Consider the following 19305-nt stretch of genomic DNA (forward strand, 5'->3'; position numbering starts at 1 on the left):
TATGGGAGTTGTATTTTGCTGAGGCCTCGCCTCCTCTAACGCTATTGGGTGTTTGAGACTTCATTTCCCATGATGCCTCATTGTCTTTGCTGTAGTACTGGTAGTCAAGTTGGTGTGAGAGAGAGGAAAGGGCGGCGACTATTATGTTATTGGGAATTAAATGAGGGTGGGAGGCGTGTATGGCGTGTGTTTCAACTCTGCACTGTACAGTAGTGTTACTCCACGACACCTGATATGTTACAGTTATCAGAATAATTCAAAATTATTGATTTTGGTTCTCTTATCAGTCATAATTCGCTTTCACTTTAAACTGTAGAAAGCTTAGTGCAATGACAATATAATAAATACGGATAATGAACCACAGATGAGTTTAAGGTTATAAGACTCCCATCAGTGTGACACAGCCTGTTTTGATCATAAAAACTATTTTATATAACAGGGGTGTCCAAAGTGCAGCCCGGGGGAATTTTCAGGTCGTTCTGTGGCACATTGTAAACATGAATTAAAACAAAACATGTGAAAAATGGAACAAAAAAATATGTTTTAAAACCTCTCAATGTGCCTGGTCTTGAGGCCCTGAAAAGAAATGTGACTTAACATAACGGGTCAATTTTCTGCCTTTTTTTTCAGGTCTGTGGCTGCTCCAAAATTGCACTTTTTCAAGTTGCCGAAACTACAGCTTTCCGGTCCGGGAGGTGGAGGAAACCTATCACAGGTCAAAAGGTAGAAACCAAAATTTTCAATTTTTTTCCCCCCCAGGTTCAAAGCTTTCTAAAACAAAAAACAAAGCATGTTATACTTGTATGATTTACATTTTCTCTTCACTACACAAGAACACTCCCTCAAGCACACACTGAGCAGCCAAATGTCCCACCTCCTGGGCTACAATACAGGGCGTTGCCAGGCAACGGGGGTTGGCCTTCAGAAGAGGGGAGGTTGCCTTGGCCAAAATTTTCACTTCTCTGTTTTTGTTGCATCGCTTCAACAATCAAAACGAATGTGAAAAAAAACATTTAGAAGTACGACTGAGTTTTCAAAGAAAATATCGGTGTTGTATTTGCAAACTCGAGTTAATATTGCCACCATGGAGCAACGTCAGTGACTAGGCGATGTTCATGCAGTTGGCCACCAGATGGCGCCATATACAAAGTCTTGTCACCATATATTCTTACACGTATTTGTCTAGTTGCTCAGTATAAGCTGTGATGAGTGTGTTAAGTTAAAGTAGTTTGTTTAGTATAAACAACACTACCAATGACTTCCAAGCATTGCTGCAACAACTTTTAAGTTTTGTTGATTAGCAGAATAAAACCCCTCCAAGCCTGCAATAATTCAACTTGAATGCACAATACAACCCCAGTTGTGATTGCTTGAACAGGTTATATCAGGTGATTTCACTACAAATTCATCAGTGTGTGCAGAAATGTCAATGAAACAATAAGATATGCCTTTATTTGTCCCTCAGTAGGGAAATTTGTATTGCACAGCAGCAAGAGTACAGAATCAGTTGAGCAGTACAAAAATACACAATATAAACAACCCAAGTATTAACAAATGAACAGTTTTACCCAGAGTTATATACAATACAGTATGCAGATAATATGAAACAAGATGAAATATATGACCAGTCTATACACTATGAGATCTTGCTAGTGAGTTAATATGAGGCATTATAGAAATACTTCACATAGAACTTAATATATTGTATTTAGAGCCTTGATATTGCATGTGGAGGTTGATCAGATATTGCACAGTGAATGGAGTCTGGAGAAACTATACTGAGTATCAAAACAAAGTATTGCACAGATCGATGTACATAGATATACGTACATATCCTGAATGCAGTCCCATTGGCATGTGTGAGTCAGTGCATGTTTGCGTGCAGTGTGTTGTGCTTGTGTCCTCAATCTTTGTGAAGACACATGCGTGGGTGTGCATTTGTCACTGGAAGTTGCTGTGGCGTCAGTGTGTCTCCTCTGAAAGGTAAGGCTGTAAAGACAGTGATTTATGACTTGTGACATGAGATTTGGCAGATGCCTCTGGTGTTCAATTTGTGAGTGAGTGAGTGAGCGAGAGAGAGAGAGGGATATAGTCATGCCTGTTGTAACATTCCTTTATACAGTAACATGCAGACAGCGTGACTACACTCCGTTACGCAGTGCGCTTGAATGAATTTGGTGTTTATTTATATGGTGTGCTAAACGAGAGCTGATGTACTGAATGAATTTGTTTCTCGATAGGATGCACTGATCAAAGATGGAAGGATTAAGGCCATAAAAACTCCACACACAATGCCTTCATAAAAAAAAAAAAACTTTCTCAGCACGTTTTAAAACAGTGCATACGAGCCAGGGAATTTTACGTAATCCAACTGGGTGAGTCAACAAATGGTGTATGTGCGTACATTCATGAAAGGAAAGATTTCCAAAAATCCCCAATTATATAATTATATGATAATGAAATAAATATAGCAAACGGGTGATGATACAAGCTTATGTTTTAAAGTGTGTGGGGAGAGGGGGTATGTGGCGTCGGGTTAAATATCTGAATGGGTAGGAGATTGTGAGAAGTTTAGGAACCACTGCATGAGCACAATGAAAACACCTCATCGCATGACACCGAGTTGGACTTGCTTCAAGTTGAGAGAGTTGGCAGGCTGGCACTTTTAATGAGTTGACTAACCAGATGTCTGGATGAAGTGGAAAAACAAAAGTCTCAGAGTGTGGGCGTGGCGTCTTTCTGTTCAGCACCAGCAGCAACAGATTACCCACCGCCCGGTTTTAATATCCATCATTTTCATCATCATCTGAGATATGAGCCGCAAAATAATGTGCATTTTAGTACAATAATGGCTATATTCCAGATGTACTGTGCATGATGTTAGTTAAAATTCCAATAGGACACTCATCAACAGGAAGGCAGGACTCCAAAAAAAAGCAAACGTAGGCAGACGTTAGTTTTTTACAAAATGGGAAACAGGCTTCACTCAGTTTAAAGTTTCGGCTTCACATCTCCGCAAACCATATAAGAAGTTCATTCATTCATTCATTTTCTACCGCTTTTTCCTCACAAGGGTCGCGGGGAGTGCTGGAGCCTATCCCAGCTGTCTTCGGGCGAGAGGCGGGGTACACCCTGGACTGGTCACCAGACAAACAACCATTCACACTCACATTCATACCTATGGACAATTTGGAGTCGCCAATTAACCTAGCATGTTTTTGGAAGGAAACCGGAGTACCCGGAGAAAACCCACACATGCACGGGGAGAACATGCAAACTCCACACAGAGATGGCCGAGGGTGGAATTGAACCCTGGTCTCCTAGCTGTGAGGTCTGTGCGCTAACCACTTGATCGCCGTGCCTCCCCATATAAGAAGTTGTCTTACTAATTGGTGTTTTTGTGTGTATTTCAGTGAGTTAGTGTTTCAAGGCCGTGTGTGTGTGAGGAGAGTATCTTGGTGTGTTTGTGCAATATATTATACAATAGCTAGAGAATAAATGTTAACATATATACAATTTTCCATCTCATGCATTTATCCTGAAATGGAAGCAATTAACTATTACTCTTGTTTCCCGACTCTTACAGGTCCATCATTTTTGATGACATCCACACTGTCATGGTTGGAAAAAGTCCACACAAAGGAATATGATTGTGAGTATCAGTTGGTGTGTTGGTGCACATGTTGTCCCTCAAAATTGTTCACGCAATGCCTCATAATGAATTTTTTTTTTTTTTACATTTATCTTGAAAAATAAAATAAAAGCCTTTGCCATGAAGCTGAAAATTTAGACTCATCTATATAGCATGGATATACTAGTATGGATCCGCAGTATTGTTAGAATTCTGGGGAAGTGTATGGAAAACTCTCAGCTGTATTGAAGGTCCCTATGAGCACAATGGTCCATAAACAATCCGTAAATGAAAGACACTCTAAACCGCCAGTACTCTTCCTATAACTGAGCGAACAGGGGAGAAGAAACCTATAGTCACTTTGGCGTAGCTCCAGCTTACTTTGTACCTAGGGCAACCTTCCAGAATTACAACCATTCCTGCAGCAATGCACCAATCATTCCTGCACGGCAGAACGGCCAGACGGAAGCCACTGCTTCCTAAAAAGCACATGGCAGGACTCTCAGAGCATGAGAAACAAAATTATCCAATTTCTTTGGCATCATATTTGTAGGAAACAACCAGAGTCACCTCAGACCGGGGTTCATCTTTCAGCAGGACAACGTTCAAAAATATCGAAGGAGTGGCTTCAGGACAGCTCTGTGAATGTCCTCGAGTGGCATTATATTCATAAAGAATTGAGGCTGTAATTGACGCCTAAAGGTGCGCCGACCAAGTATTGACATAATGCTGACACGCACATGTTACTTCCTTTTTTGAAAAAAATAAATTTGAGCCTTAAAGTCTGTGACGTAAATCACAACATAGTAGAGGAAGAACTTGTGTGAGCGTGTGAGAGTTGTACCAGACAGCCGAAGAAGCATTTTTAAGGTAATTAAATTGTAATCAACTTTAACAGCTAAAATTGGTACCTGAACCATATTATGGTAATTGGTGAAGCACGGTCATAAAAAAGCCAAATGTGGAGTCCTTAGTCATTCCCACAAATATAATATTAACTTTAATCTGCAACAAATGACACAATTATGTTAAACAACCTAACGGTCAATTACAACATACTTTGTGGGAAAGTGGGAGAACTGGACACATATGCTTCACAATCTGAGAAGCCTCAAATTCCGCCTTTACAAAGATGAGTAGAAACTTTTGTCTTTAATAAAAAACAAGAACACTTCATCATCATTTTTGGTACTCATATCCTTGTGTTGGATCACCTTCAATTGTGCAAAAGTCTTCAAGGAGACCGATTATACTCATTTTTTGACCCTTTGTATTGACTTGTTGACTCCTATAGAGCAGCTACACACAATAACCCACTCAGAAAACTTTCTAGATCTTCCAGAATCTGCACCAATTTCCTTGGATTTGTGCTTCCCACCAAAACGGTCTGTTTTAATTTATTCCACCCAGTGTGATTGGTCACACTCCCAAACTACTTCCTGACTACTGCGAACAACACTTTCTACTTTAGTGGGTATAGTAGTTGTAATAAATGGATAATGTCTTTTGGAGAGCTAATTGAAAAGTGTTTAGGAGTCCCCTGACTTATCGTGTATCGACTCAAAGAGTAGGCACTGCTGGTGCTCCTCCAACCTCCCCTGCCTGAAGAGGAGCACTCATTGTCGGACACACTTTGTCAGAGGCATTGCTAGTGCTGTGGAGCTCAGACAATGTTGGCACATCAATAAATGTGGCCATTACACATTTTTTGCAGCACTACCCTGTTCCAGATATCGATGAGCACTGTGGTTGTCTCCACCTCCGTGGACGCACAGCGTGTCCGACATTAATGCACCTTTCCCAGCGACAGCACGCTGCTGACAGATGAAAATATTTTCACCAACTACAGTAAGTTCCGCCTGAGCTTGTTTCGTAAACAGAGAAGCAGAACTTGGGGGAGGGCGGAGGGTGTATTGCGCCTACAGCCACGCCCATAAGGAAGCCCGCTCCTCTGTTACCGAGCGTTTTGAGCCATCCCAAACTTCCACTTCCAAATGCGCAAACCTCATTATCTGAAACTGTGGCATTGTTTAACACAAGAATACAACATTGTAACTACATTTAATAGGTGCCCTTTAATGTGCTGCTTGTTTTGAGTTTTTTTTTTTTACCACTGCGATCACTTTGACACAGTAAATAAGTACACAACAGGACCGACAATTAGAAGGATTACACACAAACAACCCTGCAAAACCAATTTTCACCAAACTTTGTACGAGGATGGCACCTAGACCAAGGAAGAATTGATTAAATGTTGGTGAGGATTGTGTGTGTGTGACCTTAAGTGATACATGCAGATTTGTTATTACATGTTGAGTCCCAATGAAAGTCCATCATGCAGAATCATACTGGCACGCCCCATCTGGTTGTCTTCCTGGAACCAGGAGGTTTCTTGGTAAAGGTCTGAACTAATAAGGAACTTCCTAGTTGCATGTTATTAGGAATTGCTAAAACAATATATCTCATAGAGGCCTTACATTTTTATACATTATTATAGTATACTGTATAGTACTGTACTTTGTAAGAGGTCAAATTATTACAATAAATAAAGTCAAGTTTTAAGCTTTCCCTTATCTCACTGACACATAACTCAGACTGATGTTGCATTCCATGTCCTCCTTGTGGCGTGTGTATTTTTTCTCCTTCAAGTCTGTACAAATCCAAGTCACATTTATTACACATTTATTTCTTTGAACTCCACAGCGATGCAGCATGGAGAGCGCCACGTGAGTCATCTGCGTCGACCAAGATCTTCACTGACTGAGAATTTGGAGAATGCCTCCCGTGGCGACAAGGACAGGTATTTACAATGTGCCGTCGTGGAAGACTGTATGCATGTGCACACGCAACGAGTTTAGATGCAACAAACATGACCAAAAGTCACCTTGTGATGCATGAGAATACCTTGACCCCCACCGCATCCCCCCCAAAAGGTTACAGGTCACAAGAGGCATAGATGCCTGAAGATATATTGTCATTACAGGAGTGGCGAAACTTGACCTGAGCGTGAACCCAGGAATGGTAGACATCGTTTTGAACTCTTTGGTTTGAAATGCTCATCAAGATTGACAGCACTTTTATTACACAACTTAGCTAAATTGTTAGTCACTCCAAGGAAACACCGATATTCAATATTATCCAGCACTCCCATCACCAGTACTACACTCTCACAAATACTACAATATGCATGTTTGGCCTTCCTGTTTCCTATTTGGTGTGATGCAGCGCCTTTGCAGCCACTGCAAATCGCGTGCAGCAATACCTGTTTTGTGGTAATCGGCCCTGCCATTTAGGTGGAGCAAACGGCAAAACATAACACTTTAGAGTCATTGCAAATTGCATGTTTACAACCTGAAGGTGAAACTTGTAAATAATTCCACACTGGCCTGCTATGAGCTAGCATGCTTAGATCGATACTGTTGATCAGGAGTCTCAAACATGCGGCCCGCAGTCCAAATGGGGCCCGCAGGACACTACTTTGAGGCCCCCGCCTTGATATGAAAGTTTAATGTTAGTGCGGCCCACGCAAGTTTGATATGGATGCTGTATGGTATCACGTACCCAGAAAAAATTATTACGTTTGATTAATGTTCATGTTAAAGGTTAAATAACTGTTAATAGTTATCCTCCCTATCCGTGTGGAAGTGGTAAGTTTTTGGCTATTTAAGTTTAAAGGAAATAACTTGAAGGCTACCGTTTAGGTCGCTAGCTCTCTAGTTTGCGAGTTAGCATGTGTCTCAAGACCCTGCAGTTGCGCAATATGTTGTAAATAAAAAGAGTCTAAATGTGACTATAGTTGTGTTTTGTCATGTCTACAGGACTCTAATAATGCTTTAATTTTAATCTGAAAAAACTTTTGTCTACCCACCAATTATATGTGGTTTCTTAAGTGTTTATTATTTGCCGTTTTATTATTATATTTATTTATTACTGATTGATTGATTGTCTTTATTTTTGATTTGTTTATTTATTTTTCATTTTATTTTGTGCAGAAAAATAAAAATTAAGATATTTGAGAACAGTGGAATGTTTTATCAGAGCTTTTCTTGTAGAAAATCGGAACCAAAGCACTGAAAAAGTTTGTATATTTTTCTGTTTTTAATAAATGCGGTTTTTGTTTTTTTTTGGAAAACCTGATGCGGCCCAGCCTTGCCCAGACCCTAGCTTCAATGGCCCCCAGGTAAATTGAGTTTGAGACCCCTGCTGTTGATACTTTATTCATCCAAGATATTCAAGATATTGGAGACTTTTCAGACAACTCAGTCTTCCACACCAAACTCATTCAAAGAAATGGAGAAAATAAACATTCCGGGGCATCAAATTTCTCTCAAAAAGTACACTTTTTGTACATAAATTATGAAAATAAGTGGCTATTAAATACATGATGTTTTCCATTGTCTGTCACAGGCCAAAGACAGCTGAATCAAAACAAAGAAAAAGACAACAAGAGCCATGCGGTGCTTTCAGAAGGTGAGTCCCTTTGAAGCTAAATGTGAAGTGATGTGTCGTTTCTGTGTGTGTGTGTGTGTGTGTGTGTGTGTGTGTGTGTGTTTGTGTGCTCGGCCTCTTTGAAGATGATGCTCTAGTACGAGTTCAGGAAGACCTTTACAGAGGCGCTAAGTGGAGGGTGCAGCACACCATAAAGATCCTAGATAAGTGTGTAAGTTGTGCGTTAGCGTGCGTATGAGCTCATGAGGACCTGAGTGCAGGACCTGACACAACTTGCCAGCCTGGCAGAGCCTGACGCCAACCCCCCTCGTTTGGGGCCCGTCGTCTATGTATGTCCTGAATGACGGCCCCAAAGGCAGTGCATGTGCGTTAGTGTGGTTAAGGTGGGAAAAGAAGTGTTTCATGTTTGACGGGAAACATCAATAAAACAGCGGTGGCTCAACCACCTGAAGCTGGTCCCAGAAAAGGTGTGGGAACGTTTGTGCGTGAAAGAGAGAGAGAGGGAGCATAAGTACTGACCTATGTTCCTTGCTCTTATCTTTTTCACGACTCAACTGTGTTGACCTCGCACTGTTTTACAAACATGTGATGATGATGTGCAGCCATTTTTTTTGGCCCTAATACTGGCTGTCTTTGAGGGGAATAAATTAACAGTTTGTTGCACCACAATTTGCATGAAAAAAGCAAGCCGGCTGTTTCCAGTCAATTTAACATTGAAGCCATCTCTCAACCTCTCCACCCCTTCACGCACACACACACACACACACCAACCCTTAGCCTTTAAATGTAAAGGCGGGCATTGTGGCGAGGTGAAGCGCAATGTGTGGGAAGAGCAAGTGTGGGTGTGTTTGCATGCATGCATGCAGGCTATTAATGTGTGTCCACATTGCGCTCATCTGGTTTTTAAGTAGCTGGTAACCATACCTGCTCATGTCAAGTAAATGATCTCTGTTAGGTTAATGACCTTAAAGTTGTTTTAAAATGTTAATGGTAATTATAGGATATATTTGCTGTGTTTTCCTAACAAATGTGAGTGTTTGTTTAATGCTAATCTATCACCTGTTCATAGTATCCCTTTTGTGTTGTGCAATACTGTGCTCAATTAGCAGGTGCAGTTTAAGTTGTGTGCGCTAGTTTTTTTTTTTGCTTTACCCAGCAATTAAAACAATAATTACATTTTATAGGGCTTTTTCAAGGCACCCGGACTGATTTGCAATGAAGACGCAACGCATTATACCTTCACTACTAAGTCACACACCGGTGGTGGTTAAGTACATCCGTAGACACAGCTGCCTTGGGGTAGTCTGACAGAAACGTGGTTGATAATTTGCACCATGTTGGGTGAAGTGTCTTGCCCAGGGACACGATGACAGTAACTGGGTGGAGTTTCTGGATGATCTGCTCGACCTCCTGAGCCACTGCCACTCCAAAATAGAATAAAAATATATAATATAAAACATTCTAAAAGAAGATAATTCCATCCATTTAAATAAGACCCATAATAAAGTAAACAAATAAAACAAATATAGGACTATAACCCCCCCCCCATTAAATTGGTTTATATTAAATGGACATATTAACTATTATTCATCAATAAAACCAACACGAAAAATATACATTAAATGTATTAACATTTGATTGTTTATTACAAACTTAAAGTTCATTCATTTTCTATCGCTTTTCCTCACGAGGGTCGCGGGGGGTGCTGGAGCCTATCCCAGCTGTCTTCGGGCGAGAAGTGGGGTACACCCTGGACTGGTCGCCAGCCAATCACAGGGCACATATAGACAAACAACCATTCACACTCACATTCATGCCTATGGAGCATGTGTTTTTGGAATGTGGGAGGAAAGATGGTGGAATTGAACCCTGGTCTCTTAGCTGTGAGGTCTGCGCGCTAACCACTAGACCGCCGTGCCGCCCAAACTTAAAGTTAATATAAAAAATAATAGCACAATAGCATCACAGTATGGGCATTAAAAACATATTTTTACATTAACTCAGATTTACATTACATAGAAAATGATCACTTAAAATATTGCCATATTCTATAAGCATAATGTGTATAAGTTACAGTATATACATGCAATGATCTTTTTGTTTTTTTTTTTTATTCAAAAAGAGAGAATCAATGCACAGATGTACAGCTGGGCATCACACATGTGCACATAGACCCCACCCCCACCCCCAAATGCTGAGGCAGCACCGATCAGATACATGAAATTCATCCATCAAGACTGAAAGTGAAAAATGACGTCTGGAAGTGTATGATTATGCTCCTGGGCTTGTACGCATCAATCAAGAGACGCCGTGGGGACACACACACACACACACACACACACACACACACACACTTGACCACACATTAACCCAGAGAAGACACAGAAAAATGAAGAGGAACAAATTAATCTCCCCGCCTGTGTGTGTGTGTTGTATTGAGGGATGAAGAGCGTTATTGGTGAGGAGAACAGAGATCACGGCCAGAGCATGCAGGATTTAATCAAGAAGTGAGAGGGCAAGTTAGCGAGGCTGAGAGAGAGAGAGAAGCGCTTCTTCCTCAGTGCTGGAACATCATCATCAGCTTTACTTGAGGGAAAAATAAATGACATAAGCTAAAACTAAGTCACAAGACCTTCCTACCCCAAGCTCATCATTATCCTCTCTCCCTTTCATCCCACTTCCTCCATGTTGTGTTAAACATGGAATTGGTTGAATGTGTGTGATAGCCAGCTGGGTGAAACAGACCTTAATAATAACAGGCTTGGAATTCCGCATCCGGCCTTCTTCATCATGATCCACTCTTATCTAAATACATCTTTAAGTATGCACATCCAGCTGAATATTACTTAATGGCAGTTTTTTTTTAAATAGGTACTGCATAAACAGTCCAACTTAACCACAGTAACCTTCTAACATGTCTTTAGTGGGTGTTTTTCCCCCCAAAAACTTTGACCACACAGGTCAACCGCCCCCTTTCATTATTTTGTCACTTTGAATCACTGCCTCTGAAGAAGCGCCACAGAGTTAATGTTATACATTTTCCCAACAGAATTCCAAACAGAATGTTCCATGCTTCTTCAGCTTTGACTGCTTTGCGTCTTTGTGCACTTTGACAAGAGATTTCTCATTTATGCGACTTAGATACATGATACTTATAGGTTATCACATGGTTTGTCTGGTATCAGGCCCCAGGTATCATGCTTCCAAGTGTCAGGATCAGTCCGAGACCGAAGGTCTTATTATTAGTATGATCTTATTATCACATACTATTTAATCATGAGCTTCTTATCACATACTATTTAATCAAAAGACCATTTTGTTTCCAGAAAATGTTCAGTTTATTACATGTATTATATCTAAACAGTGTAAACACAATAATTGCAAAAAATATTTCAACAATAATATTTTATCAGTCTTATCTTATCAATGTCTGACAATTAAAGTTCCATTAATCAAGTTTGGTTTTTTTTGGTGACTGGAGAAGCACTAGAAATATTTATAGTTACAGTGACATTTCCTGTCACATGCGCGGAGTTTAGAAAGTTAAGCCCGACTTGTATTTGCATTTTTAGTTTTTTCGATCATTTCAAGAGTGTCCTCCTCATTAATGGTGATAAAACGTTCCATTTCTAATATTCTGTTTGCTATTTTCCCTATTTGTCTTTCGCCGGGAGTGTCAACGGCTGACATGTTGACAGAGCACAGACGGCAGCAAAACAAACGCTGTGTGTTCACGCTCGTGCGCTGTTCTTTGATTGGTTGTTTCACGGGCACGATACCAGAGCAGCGCGCTCTGAGTGGACAGCTACGGGGGCTGATACTGGACATGGTTAAACTCTATATTTTATCAGTATCACAGCCCTGGGCTTTGATACAGTATCATTTCGGCCTTTTCCCGTATCATTCATGGGCGGTTTCTAGGATACAGGGTACAATTAATACTGTAGTATGTGATAATGCTGAATATCAGTACATCACTTTGTTGTCCTACACAATACTGTGTAGTTACGTAGTCGGTAGGTAGGTGGGTGTGTAGCATGCTTCTCTAATAAAAAAGCATTCAGAGACATTTATTAAATTAAAATAACATAAAGCAACTTGTTTGTGTGTGCTGCTGCCATCTTATTGTGGCATTATATTGTTACACAACAATATTACCATAATGATAATTATATTTTGAAACATCCAAGTTTCAGGCAGATTTAGTGATCAATTGTCAGGAAGTGCCTACTCTGATATGCTATCCTGGAGGAGTCCCGCCCACGCAGGGGTGTTACTCCTTCCTGGGTGGATCAGTATGTGATTTTTTTTTGTTAGCATTTAAATTATTCCAGTTTGTGTTGCAAAAGGGTGTGAATGAATGTGTCCTACATGTGCAAGGTGGCTGGCTTGATAAGTATGCCCGACAACCTGTCTCGTCAAATCTAACAGTTTATTACTGTGGCGTCTAACTACAATGCTAAAGATTGTAAATATTGTCTTCGTAATGGCCGACTGTCTTGTGTGGTCTTGCGATGATCCTCATGCTGTGTTTTGTGATGCCGCTTCGGATACATGACGGGGTTGGTCGTGTTGGTCTTTGCTGGTTCTGTGGTTCATAGTGGGTTTTACACTCGGGTGCGATGGATTTTTGGGGCTATAGGCAGGGGTGCTGACATCAGTCTTCATCTTCCCTGTTAGCAGAGTTGTTGTGATCACGTGGGCTCAGAGAGGTCTTCAATGAAGGCCGAATTAATGGCATACTTTTTTTGTTGATTCCAAACCGATATCAATATAAAACCCCTTGCTAGTGAGTGTGTGCAAGTGTAAATGGCTGAGATAGTCACAGAATGCAAACTTTCTGGAGCTTTCAAAAGGCCAATATGGTGCAAAGGTAGATGATTTGTGAGGCATGAACCTGCACTTTTGTGTGTGTGTGTGTGTGTGTGTGTGTGAGACCTAACATCCTCTCTGTCTTCATTTCATGAATGTACATATCTGTTCGTAGTATGTAAATGCACTGTATACATGAATGTGAAGCAGGCACTTTTTTATCAGTGTAATTACACGTTGGAGAATCTCCTCATTGTGCTGCGTAGACAGATTTGACGGCCCCTCTAACCCTTACGCAAGTCTCCTAAAAATTAAATTCCTGTATAATGAAGCAGAATTCTCGAATATGATTGCGTGCGGTACAGCTCCGCACAACCACTCTCATGATTCAACGATATGAAATATGCATTTGCATGCCAAAACCAAGGGAAAACCCATGCGTTTGTTTGTTAGGGTTTCTAGGCCATTTATGTCTCTACCTTTTGTTAACACATAATTACCAAATAAGGCTAATTGTGCGTGTGTGTGTGTGTGTGTGTGTATTACCTGACAACAATGGCTGTTAACTGCAAATGCGGAAGAAAGTGAATCTTGTCCGTGTGAATGTTTTCATCATGGCAGCCTGACATGTCATCTATCAGCTTGGCGCTGACAAACGACAGACATGCCAACACGATAATGACAGGAAGCCAAAGAGGAGCAGCTCCAGGCATATCCTGGCACACAGCTCACTTCTTAAAACCGACTCAATTTGCTTGAGGGGGGGGCTCCAAAGATAAATTCACATCAGTCATGAGACCTATTAAAACTGAAGAGTATGGCGGTGGTCTTCGGGTGCGTGCACACTGTCTACAACAATAGGCAGAAGGAGCTGATGAACATCCATCTATGATCTGATTCAGCATCACTGAACAAACTATCCACAAGTTCAAACTCGACTATCAGATAGTTTCATCTTTTTCATTTTCCATCGTCAAACAAAGTTTAAAGTCTATTCTCTGAGTGGCAGGCCCTGTTTCCTGGTTCTAGTCAGGACTCGAGCAGCAGCATTCTGGATGTACTGCAGTTGTTTTACAGCTTGTTTAGTGAATCCAGTGAGAAGACTAGTTCTAGTCCAGCAAAGGCATGGATTAGTCTCTCTAAATCTGGTTCAGACACGATTCCCTTGATTTTTGCAGTCTTTTTAAGATTTGGTAAGATGTTATTGATTTAATGTGTCTGCTTAAAGTTTAGATTTGAGGTCTGCAGTCAACTGAGTGCAATTCATATTAGCCATTTCAACTACAATAGTTTTTTTGTTTTTTTGTAATGGCTAGGTGGGCGGCACGGCGGTCCAGTGGTTAGCACGCAGACCTCACAGCTAGGAGACCAGGGTTCAATTCCACCCTCTGTGTGGAGTTTGCATGTTCTCCCCGTGCATGCGTGGGTTTTTTCCGGGTACTCCGGTTTCCTCCCACATTCCAAAAACATGCTAGGTTAATTGGCTCTAAATTGTCCATAGGTATGAATGTGAGTGTGAATGGTTGTTTGTCTATATGTGCCCTGTGATTGGCTGGCGACCAGTCCAGGGTGGAAAAGCGGTAGAAAATGAATGAATGAATGAATGAATGAATGTAATGGCTAGTCTATAAGACAAATTTTAATGAAAACCTCCACCAAGCAGCAACATCATCACAAATGCACCGCAGGACTAGACAGACTTTTAGCTTTGTGTTTTGCTTTTCTACTAATTGATCCCATAACCCCCATGGTTGTAGGGACTATATTTTTTGCTCCTCTTTTGACTCTGACATTCTCCATCTAATTGTCCCAGCAGGACAGCTGACTATTATGGCTCCCCTCCCATTGCAAGCAGACGTGGACAAAAGAGGAGGTAAGCAAAACACCAAGGAGAAATAAAATACTCCAGCCATCAGTCGTGACAACCCCCCCTGCCCCCAAAAGATGTGCTAGATCTTTATTTCACTCTTTTCTTCTCTGCTTTTTCTGTCTCAGTGCCCACAAAGTGAGTGGAGCGCACACGACAATCTTTTTTTTGTTGATGTCTGATGGCGCGTGTTAATGTGGTCATTATCACAGCTAAAGGAACAGGTTGGGCCTCAGACAGGCTTTCATTAGGGGCCTTTCAAGCAGGAGCGCACACACACTTTCAGTGTGGGAAAAGAATGCGAGTAAAGGGGGGGACAGCTGTTTGGGTGGCTCACCAGGATGAGGAACAGGTTAGAGGAAAGATGGCCTACTGTAAAGTCCACCTGTGATTTAAGCTACGCCTGGGGGGGAATGTGTGTGTGGTGGTGGTGGTGGGGGGGGTAGTCATGTCCACTGAAGGAGGTGTTTTAAGGCGGGGAAGTCTCCTGCTAATGACCCAAATAGACCAACATTTACAGCACAAAAACGCATTAGCAGCACATATACAGGCACTACTTTTCAATGCTAGAGTTTGACCTTTATAACACTATAATTGTAGCACGGATGTGTACATACCACTTGGTCATTGAATGTGTACTTTTGCAGGGTTACAGATACATAACTACACTAATAAAATAATGACACATTTCTGTGTTAAATATTAAATACAGCTATTATTAGTGTATGGTAATGGTAATGGGTTTTTTTCATTTGAACATGCACCAGATTTCAATTGAGTGCATCACATAATCAGTTCACAGTTCCACATGTCCAAAAGGAGTAGGAAGAAGCAAAGCTTATTAAATCCTACCCCTCCATCTGGTACTTTTACAATCAGTAACTGTTACATTTGTTCACTTCCTGCTTTCCTAATATAGTTTAAGTATTTTATTTATTTATTTATTTTTATATTTTTTGTCACCTACCGAAGTATGAGGTGATATGAGCATCCAATGACATAATGGGTACCATAGTAAGTGTCAATATAGTGACATATATAGCACATCATGACTGGTTCAAGACTCTTCATCCTTGTATTTAGCAAACATCAACTGCTTGTATTGTTTCTTGAATTGGCTCATCGTTGTGCATTGTTTGAGTTCCTTACTCAATCCATTCCATAGTTTGATTCCACATACTGAAATGCTATGGCTTTTTAACGTAGTCCTAGCATATAAGTGTTTCAAATGTAGTTCTTCCCTGAGATCATATTTCTCCTCTCTTGTAGAGAAGTATTGGATGACATTTTTAGCTAATTGGTTATTTTTAGCCTTATGCATTATTTTAGCTGTTTGAAGATGAACTATATCAGCAAGTTGAAGTATTTGTGATTTTAGAAATAAGGAGTTAGTATGTTCTCTGTAGGCGGCATTATGAATTATCCTTACTGACCTTTTTTGCAGTACATTTAGTGAGTGAAGATTATTACGATGGGTTGCTATTGCACTTTATTTATTCCATTATGTACACATAATTTATTCTAATGGTCTTAAAGCATCTAGAAAATAATAATAGCCATAATTATAATAATTGTATTAGTTCTGATGTTGTTGTTGCCCGAGGTTAGTCATGATTGGTTGATATACATGATGGATAAGTTTAGGAAAAGCACAGGAAGAGGTGTTTTTTTTCAGGTGGGGGGGAATCCAACATTTGTTTTGTTGAATGACTTGAAATTGCAGAGGCAGTTCAGTTGGTGTCCTCCCTTCCCTCCCCCGGGGCCGACTGGATCCGCCCCAGGGACAGGATGGGATGGACCGGTCCGGCCTCTCCCTGCGCTTGCAGGCCTTTAAACATTCCCTCTGTATTCATACATCTTTACAAGCAGTAGTCTCTACTCTGACAATCTTCGCACAACACTTGTAAATCACAAATGAGCACATGATATGCGGCGTGTTTGTGTTCTCCAAAGTACGATCTACTTCAGATACCCCCTAAGTGTGACGCAAGGGACATTTGCGGCCCGCGGCACATTATAGACACTAAAATTAAAACCATAAAACATTTAAAATGGGAAAAATATCGCAAAAAAACACTATAAAGAGAAAAAAATGGAAATGACAGTAAAAATGGCGCACAACTTTGTTTAAAAAAAAAATTAAAAAAAGTGGGCACCCAACATTTTTCAGTATGTGGCCCTTGGTGGAAAAAAACGCTGTTTGCATTTATGGGAGAAAAGCACTACAATCTCTGTGATTTCATTTTATATTTGATACAGAGCAATCTTTTAATTGCACATGTATGTTTATTCAAAATGATGTGTATAATGCATAAATAATAATCCAAAATTTCAGTTCTCCTTGTTCTGATTTTGCACCAAATTGAATTAGGATTGCCTCAGCAAGTCTGCCTAACAACAAGAGCAAATTTTAAGAATATTACTGAAATGTTACACAATGGCATTGCGAGACAATTTTAAAGTTAAAAAAAAGAAGCACTTTTCTTAAATAAACGACCGAGCATAATATAAAAGCACTCAAACTAGCTTTATCAATCATTTGACTCGCTATGGATCACTCCTCCTGTCACATATAGCTGCCAAGTATTTACTACCTTGGACCCGAACGTCCCACTGGTTGCACTACACACTTTTGTTGTGTGTGAAATTTACGACTTTTCTGCCTGGAGCGCAAACTGCAGAGACAAAAACTGTTCTGGCCTCTGATTGGTTCTCGGGCCTCCGGGATTCAAAGGCAGGAGGAAGCATCAAGTACAAAAGACCAGACAACCAACAAGCACTGTGTGACACACACACACACACACACACACACACACACATATATATAGACGTACGGATATTGGCATGACGGCTCAAACCATGGCTGCAACACTGCTGGGGGTAAGTTTTACATTTATTTTTCTTCATTCATTACTTCCTTATTCTTATTTATTGTAGTATTGATGGTATAAACTGCAGTAATCTTCCAGTTTTAGTTCTATAAATAAAACTATATGTGTAAAAAATGAGCCAAAGTTGTAAATGTCTTCTTCCTAGGAGGAATCCCGGTTGGGCAGCACTCCTCTGGCCATGCTAGCAGCCACTTGCAGCAGAATAGGCGAGTCAAGTCCCTCCTGCTCCCCTGCACTCTCCGACGGGCCCACTGGACTCACCAAGGGCTTCCACCCATGGAAAAGAAGCGTCCCGGGCTCCAGCAACTTGTCCACTTGCCTCACCTCCCTCGGGGTGCCCCCTGTGACCTCCAGGAGTAACGGGGTGGGATTTTCTGAGTCTTCAAGTGCCTTCTCGGTGACCAACACCAATCTATTTGGGAATGATGTTCCGACGTTCCAGAACTCAGGGCGGGGTGACACCGGTGTTTTTGATCCGACCCATTCACAGCGACCCATGCTCCTCACCAAGCTGCCATCATCAGTGGAAGGTATTCCACATGGGATCTACCCACGGCTCCCCACCCATCCGTATGAGTCGTGGTTTAAGCCCATGGGAGAAGTCGGGAACGGGGCATCTTCCTGGTGGGACGTGGGGACCACTTGGGTGGACACTCAGAACCCAGCAGTGGTGCCCTCGTCTTTGGGTGGCTACTCTGAGCACAGCTCCACCTTCAGCTCCGGTGCCGCTCAACAGCATGTCCTCCCCGGCACGCAGCACTTGTTTGACGGCTTCAGGCCACTCGCCGCCGCCTCCTCCTCCTCGGAGTCCGGCACTCCCGTAGTCTCCGCGGGGGGCCCGGTCGTACCTGTGCCGGCAACTTCCCGCTCCTCTTCTCGGCGATACACCGGAAGAGCCACCTGCGACTGCCCCAACTGCCAGGAAGCGGAGAGGCTCGGTCACGGCGCTGCGAGCCCCCGACGAAGGGCCCTGCACAACTGCCACATTCCGGGATGCGGAAAGATTTACGGAAAGACGTCCCACCTCAAGGCTCACCTCCGCTGGCACACCGGGGAGAGACCCTTCGTCTGCAACTGGCTCTTCTGCGGGAAACGCTTCACGCGGTCCGACGAGCTCCAGCGGCACCTGCGCACTCACACCGGAGAGAAGCGCTTCGAGTGCGGCGTCTGCCACAAGCGCTTCATGCGCTCCGACCACCTGGGAAAACACAGCCGGACGCACGGCGACGAAGTCGGTAAATCTAACAGTGACACGGACAACAGTGTCGCGGGAAGTCCCAGCCAGTCCCCGGAGATACACGGGACTGTCCACGCTAACAAGGTGAAATAAACTGCATACAGCATATACATACTGTATATGGAACAGAGAAATGGCACTTTATGATCAATGTCAGCAGCGGTTGAACACACTTACCTCATCCCTTTAATTGTAGCCTTCCTAAATAATAAACACATACTCTTTTAATTTCACCTTGCCTGTTAACTGCTTAATTTATTCATTTTTTTAAATAATGACAAATTAGGTGTATATAGAGGGGGTTTATCTTCTAGTGCTTTTTGACTGTTGGTAATTTTATATTTCTGGTATCTTCACTGGTGTCAATAAAAGCAGATCAAACTTTCATGTGTTAGGCCTACAACTCATACTTTATATA

The 19305-nt window shown here is 41.6% G+C and overlaps 1 protein-coding gene and 1 non-coding gene across 2 annotated transcripts in view; both read left to right on the forward strand.

Moving 5' to 3' along the window:
* The first annotated feature begins 6339 nt into the window (after nucleotides 1-6339).
* LOC131101617 (uncharacterized) overlaps nucleotides 6340-19305 on the forward strand; it is a 40596-nt gene continuing 27630 nt past the window's right edge. The window contains exons 1-2 of the transcript XR_013627679.1: nucleotides 6340-6431; nucleotides 8039-8101. This is a non-coding gene — a transcript (uncharacterized LOC131101617). The remainder of the gene's footprint in view (nucleotides 6432-8038; nucleotides 8102-19305) is intronic.
* Nucleotides 17269-19280, forward strand: sp8a (sp8 transcription factor a). Its single transcript, XM_078791742.1, has 2 exons — nucleotides 17269-17639; nucleotides 17796-19280. The coding sequence occupies exons 1-2, from the start codon at nucleotides 17604-17606 to the stop codon at nucleotides 18978-18980; spliced, it is 1221 nt and encodes a 406-aa protein (XP_078647868.1). The 5' UTR covers nucleotides 17269-17603; the 3' UTR covers nucleotides 18981-19280.

Source organism: Doryrhamphus excisus, linkage group LG7, assembly GCF_037039965.1.
Source record: "Doryrhamphus excisus strain RoL-2023G ecotype Guam linkage group LG7, RoL_Dexc_Guam_v1.1, whole genome shotgun sequence".
In the NCBI taxonomy this organism is placed as follows: domain Eukaryota; kingdom Metazoa; phylum Chordata; class Actinopteri; order Syngnathiformes; family Syngnathidae; genus Doryrhamphus; species Doryrhamphus excisus.

Excerpts from the sequence above, each read along its gene's own strand:
- sp8a (XM_078791742.1), top strand. The coding sequence starts at position 17,604 with ATGACGGCTCAAACCATGGCTGCAACACTGCTGGGG. Across the intron at positions 17,640-17,795 it reads TGGCTGCAACACTGCTGGGG|GAGGAATCCCGGTTGGGCAG; the intron begins GTAAGTTTTACA and ends TCTTCTTCCTAG.